This window comes from Sinocyclocheilus anshuiensis, unplaced genomic scaffold (assembly GCF_001515605.1).
Source record: "Sinocyclocheilus anshuiensis isolate Anshui unplaced genomic scaffold, SAMN03320099.WGS_v1.1 scaffold804, whole genome shotgun sequence".
In the NCBI taxonomy this organism is placed as follows: domain Eukaryota; kingdom Metazoa; phylum Chordata; class Actinopteri; order Cypriniformes; family Cyprinidae; genus Sinocyclocheilus; species Sinocyclocheilus anshuiensis.
Window position 1 is genome coordinate 202,822 of NW_015557098.1, and position 6,499 is coordinate 209,320.

Here is a 6,499-nt window from a genome sequence, read left to right on the forward strand (position 1 = left end):
GTGTGTGTGTGTGAGTGTGTGTGTGTGTGTGTGTACCTGGTATTTATCACGTTATGGGGACCAAATGGACATTTTTGAGGTCCCCATGAGGAAACAAGCTTATAAATCATACAGAATGAGTTTTTTTGAGAAAGTAAAAATGCACAAAGTTTCCTGTAAGGGGTAGGTTTAGGGGTAGGGTTGGTGTAGGGCAATAGCACATACAGTTTGTACAGTATAAAAACCATTACGCCTATGGAATGTCCCCATAAAACATGGAAACACAACATGTGTGTGTGTGTGTTTTGTTTCAGCTCAGTGGCTGAGCAGCTGAAGCGAGGTGAGATGGTGCAGGCAGAAGCCTTTGACTCGGTCACCATCTACTTCAGTGACATTGTGGGCTTCACCGCTTTATCAGCCGAAAGCACACCGATGCAGGTCAGAAACCCTCTGTAATGGGGTAATTCAGTAAACACTCCTCAAAGAGACGCACACAAATAACTATAGGCTAATTTTGTACTTTACTGCAACACTCGTTGCAGTATTGAGTTAAAATAGATTATCTATTTGTCCATTTGCAACCGCCACAGGTGGTGACACTGCTGAATGATCTCTACACTTGCTTTGATGCAATCATCGACAATTTTGACGTGTACAAGGTAATTCCAGATTCCAGTCATTGCATTCACCGCCTGTTCAACGACACAAGTGCTAGATTAGTTTAAAGGGATAGTTCACCTAAAATGAAAACCTGTCATCATTTACTCACTCTCATGTTGTTCCAAACCTGTACGAGTTTCTTTCTTTTGTTGAACACAAAAGAAGATATTTTGAAGAATGTTGGCAACCAAACAGTTTCTAGCAGCCATTGACTTCCATTGTATTTTTTCTGTACTCTGGAAGTCAATGGCTACCGTAAACTGTTCAGTTACACACATTCTTCAAAATATTTTCTTTTGTGTTCAGCAGAAGAAAGAAACTAAGATCTATATTTTTAAGTGACTGAGATGTCTCTCACACTCTCTGCCCATCACTGAGCTGAACGATGTGTTTTTGTGTGGCGCCCCCAGGTGGAAACCATCGGTGACGCGTACATGGTTGTGTCAGGCCTTCCTGTGAGGAACGGGAAACTGCACACACGCGAGATCGCCCGCATGTCTCTGGCTCTGCTGGAGGCCGTTCACTCCTTTCAAATCCGCCACCGACCCAACCAGCAGCTTCGCCTACGCATCGGCATCCACAGCGGTGAGGATCAGGGGTCATGAAAGTGTTTAATAGAGTGCAAGTACAGCACAGAGCGGTCTGGCCTCTCTGAGGACATATCTGTGTGTTGATGGCTGACTAATGGGGAGGTTTGACTGATGGTTATGTGTGTGTTTTCATGTGTCCAGGCCCCGTGTGTGCAGGGGTGGTTGGTTTGAAAATGCCTCGGTATTGTTTGTTTGGCGATACAGTCAACACAGCTTCACGCATGGAATCCAGTGGAGAAGGTGAGGCGCCTCCAGACTTTTGAAAGGGTTGTATTCCACACTTCTGTGGCATTTATTTTTCCCTGAAGTCAATTTATAATGTATATGTATAATGTCAACTGGTTTATTGCACTACGACAGTTGTAATTTACACTACTGATCAAAGATTTGTTGGTAGAATTTTTTTTAGTTATTTAGAAATAATTCATTTATGCTCAACAAGACTGCATTTATTTGGAAAAAACGGTAAAAACAGTACAATTTAGAAATATTATTACAATTTAAAAGGTGTTTTCTATTTTAGTATATTTTAAAATGTAATTTATTCCTGTGATCAAAGCTGAATTTTCAGCATCATTGCTCCAGTCTTCAGTGTCACATGATCCTTCAAAAATCATTCTAATATGCTTATTTGATGCTCAATAAATACTTTTTATTATCTTTATCAGTGCTGAAAACAGTTGTGCTGATTATCTTATTATTATATTTGAGAAAACCGTTAGGAATGCACGATATATCGGCCACCATATCAGTATCGGTCAATAAATGTTCATTTTTCTGTTATCGTTATCGAACCGATAAGAGAATTTGGCTGATATCTTAGAACCGATAAATAATGCATTATTTCCTGCAGAGACACTTCAGATGCGCACTGTTCACCATGATCGTTTTTATTTGCTTGAAATATTATTGGAATCACTTCGAAAAGGAAAATACAGTGAACTGCAACATGTGCTGGGCAATTCTGTCATAATGAGATCATTAGCTACTGTAAAATAATGTTTTGGAATCTTTGTTCGCCCGTGGTTTAGCGCGTTGTTAAGGGAAGAGCGCATCCACAATGGATCCACACCTTCATGACTAGCACAGTTAAGTTCGCTTGTGCATTTACAATCTTTTGTGCAATTGTACATTGTAATATTGTGTTTGTTTTATGCATATAAATCTGATTTATCTCATAGAAAATGCGTTTCGTTAAGCTAATAGAGGGTTAATAAGAGGGTTAAAGGAGTGCTTCAGTTTGCCACTGATCATATTTAGCTCAGCGCACGCAGCTCAAACCACAGCGCACAACATTAATAACTATGATTGGGATTGTCATATATATATATATATATATATATATATAACATTATAAAACCACAGCGCACAACATTAATAACTATGATTGGGAATGTCGTGTATATAACATTCTAATGAGAACAGTATTATAATAAAACGTTATGAATTCTTTCGGTTTGGTTTCCGTGTTTCAGCGCGTTGTTGCGGGAAGAGCCAAAAGTGCATCAACAACAAAGTTACACATTCTGATTAGCATGTTTAACTTAGTTCAAGTTCACTTGTGCATTTGAGTCTTTTTGTACATATATAAGTTGTAATATTATATTTATGTTGTATAAATATCTGATTATATCTGAATATATGATGCGTTTCCTTGAGTTAAATAAGCTGGCAGCACTTCAGTTTACCGGTGTTTATTCAGCTCTTCAGCTTCAGCAAATGTAGCTTGAACAGCAATGCACAACATTAATAACTATAATTGGGAATGTCATAAACATAATATTATAAAGAGAATATTACCGTAATAAAAAAAGTTGTGAATTATTTGGGTTTATTTGGCATGTTTCAGCGCGCTGTTATGGGACGAGCCAAGAGGCGTCCACAAGTTACACATCTGACTAGCGCATAACTTCGGAGTTCACTTGTGCATTTGCGTCTTTTTGTCATAAATAAGTTATAATATTATGTTTATGTTGTATAAAGATCTGATTCTCATACAGCCTAATTAACCCGCTAACAATGCGCTTCAGTTTACTGGTGTTCATTCAGCTCTTCAGCTACAGCGCACTCAGCTCAAACAGCAATGCTGCTATTTGAAACGGTATCTAAGATACTTCTTTTTCAAAATCATTGATATATTATTAATAATAACCATCACTTTTATTTGTATCTTATTATTTTCATCAACAATATGGTTTAATTAAAATTATTTAATTATTGTCGGTGCAGAGGTTATTCCATTTAAAAAAAAATTTTTACACGTAAGTAATGTTGTCCAGTAACTTGTTTCCATTATTTAAGCATTAGTTTATTTATTTGTAAGGCTGCTTTATTTTTGATTTATGTTGAAGTGTTTAATGCCTTTTGATGGTGAGACTTTTTTGGTAATCAGGCTCTCAAAAATTATGTAAAAATGTGGATTTAGATTTATCGGCCAACATATCGGTTATCGGCTTTCATATTTAAAGAATTATCGGTTATCGGTATTGGCCAAAATTGTCATATCGGTGCATCCCTAAAAACCGTGATATATATTTTACAGGATACTGTGATGAATAGAAAGTTCAAAAGAACAGTATTTATGTTGGAAAATAAATGGCAGTCTCTTGTAACATTATACATTTCTGTACTTTCACTTTTGATCAGTTTAATGCATCCTTGCTGAATGAAAGTATTCATTTATTTTTTAAATGTTACTGACCCCAAATGGTAGTTTTGAACAGTAGTGTAGTTATAAATGATAATTTTGTACCCTCTTTCTGACAGATGGAATTGATCAATTTTCCCCCACCTTTTTTTTTACTACTGCATCTTTAACCCTTCTATATGTAAATGATCTCTGTTATATTTGGCTAACCTCTTTGCATGTGAAAGCTGCATCTTTTCAATGAATCATCTGAAATAGTCTGTCATTTATAAATCACTTGAGTGAACTTTGAGTAAAACTGTGCAGGCAGGAATAATAATTTCTATATAAATATAGTATAGTGATGTAGTGATAAACAGCAGGATTTAAAGAAACATTTATTTCAGTACAAAATATAAAATGTGACCCTGGACCACAAAACCAGTCTTAAGTCGCTGGGGTATATTTGTAGCAATAGCCAAAAATACATTGTATGGGTCAAAATTATCGATTTTTCTTTTATGCCAAAAATCATTAGGATATTAAGTAAAGATCATGTTCCATGAAGATATTTTGTAAATTTCCTACCGTACATATATCAAAACTTCATTTTTGATTAGTAATATGCATTGCTAAGAACTTCATTTGGACAACTTTAAAGGCGATTTTCTCAATATTTTGATTTTTTTGCACCCTCAGATTCCAGATATTCAAATAGTTGTATCTCAGTCAAATATTGTCCTATCATAACAAACTATACATCAATGGAAAGCTTATTTATTCAGATTATGTATATATCTCAATTTCACAAAATTGACCCTTATGACTGGTTTTGTGGTCCAGGGTCACATATGTATAAAATGCCATACTGGGATTCCTGAAAAGCCTTTATTGTATTGAATATGCACTTCTAGTGTACTTCAAATCTTAAAAGTATATTTAAAGAAAAAAACTGTACATACAGATAATGTAATATTAATGAAATAAAAAGCAACTCAAGTGAACTTAAAGAGAGTTTACTTTTATGGCTATATTTCTTCACACACAGACAGAGAGAGAGAAAAGAGCGTGTCTGATTATTTCATAATCTACTGTGCGCTGATTTCTCCTCCATCAGCCCTGAAGATCCATGTTTCAGAGGCCACACGGGCCGTCCTGCAGGAATTCAACTGCTTCCAGCTGGAGCTCAGGGGAGATGTGGAGATGAAGGGAAAGGGACGGATGAGGACATACTGGCTGCTAGGAGAGATCAGCTCCAATAATGCCTAAAAACTGACAGACAAGGAGAAAGAGCAGTGCACCTGAGAGGAGAGAACAAAACAAACGCATCTAAACAAGTACTGGGACAGTGTGAAACAGCGGGATGAAAGACGGTTTCTTCAGAAAAAGATCAGACTTACAGTAGAAAGTAATGTTTCAAAACTTGGTTTTGTTCAGCATTCATCTCCCAAAAGCTTCAAATTATTGCTTCATGGGAATCCAGCTGTGACTTCTTTTGCCAAGTAAACTTAAAAGAAAAAGACTATACTTGAGCAGAATAGTTTAGACAATTGAAAGATGACAGCACACCATCAGATCAGTGAGTGTTGAGCTGAACGGACCTTCTGCTGGTGTGACCGGATCGAGTGTTTACGGGTCTCGTAGGACTTTTGAATTCTGTTTTGTCGTGATAGGTCTTCGTCCATATTTTTTACAGCAGTCATCAGGAGTCCTCTGGGTCTGTTTGTTGTCGTTCATGTTATTGGTCATGCAGAGTGCTGTAGTTTTTTTTAGCCATGCGAAATGTTCTCGAGTCCTCCTCTGGGATGCAGGTCAGTTCGGATCTCTTCTACAGTCTTAAAAATAAAGGTGCTTCACGATGCCATAGAAGAACCTTTTTGTCTAAATGGTTCCATAAAGAACCTTTAACACCTGAAGAACCTTTCTGTTTCACAAAAGGTTCTTTGTGACGAAAGAAGGTTCTTCAGATTATAAAAAGGTAAGAAAGAGATGGTTCTTTAAAGAACCTTTGACTGAATGGTTCTTTGTGGAACCAAAAATGGTTCTTCTATGGCATCGCTTGAAGAACCTTTTGAAGCACCTTTATTTTTAAGAGTGTATCTTCCAAATCCGATCCAGTCAGCAGAGGGTTTTGAACCACAGATGAAAGTTACGCACATAACAGAAATAATAATAAATGGCAAGCGTGATTATGAAAGCATAGAAAAGTGCAATGATGGATTTTGTTCTCAGATCTCAAGACCATTTCCCAGCAGAAATCCACATGTATTGATGTTGCAATAGTGTTTCGGATGAAACCAGCACAGGGATGTTCTTGTCTTCATTTAATAGCAGGATTTACTGTCCCCATGAAGTCAACAAGAAACACCAACACTTTTAACTTCCAGAATGTGAGATATTTCCAAATGGAACTTGATTTTATCCATTGGGTTTTAATTTAAGTATTATTAGTGGTTAATATTATTGTGCTCCATTTACTAGATTCCACTCTGATCCATTCATGTACTTGGAATCCTAAAAAAAAATGAGGTCAGTAAGATTTTTTTAGAGGAAATTAATACTTTTATTCAGCAAAGATGCATTAAATTGATCAAAAGTGACAAAAACATTGATAATATTACAAAAGATTTCTATTTCAAATAAA

General features: G+C 36.3%; 1 protein-coding gene across 1 annotated transcript in view; it reads left to right on the top strand.

The window, feature by feature from the left end:
* LOC107677481 (atrial natriuretic peptide receptor 1-like) overlaps positions 1-5,680 on the top strand; it is a 108,504-nt gene extending 102,824 nt beyond the window's left edge. Inside the window, exons 18-22 of the mRNA XM_016472402.1 lie at positions 294-417; positions 570-638; positions 1,050-1,224; positions 1,371-1,469; positions 4,973-5,680. Coding sequence (XP_016327888.1) covers positions 294-417; positions 570-638; positions 1,050-1,224; positions 1,371-1,469; positions 4,973-5,124 — 619 coding nt within the window. The 3' untranslated portion in view covers positions 5,125-5,680. The remainder of the gene's footprint in view (positions 1-293; positions 418-569; positions 639-1,049; positions 1,225-1,370; positions 1,470-4,972) is intronic.
* The last annotated feature ends 819 nt before the right edge of the window (positions 5,681-6,499 follow it).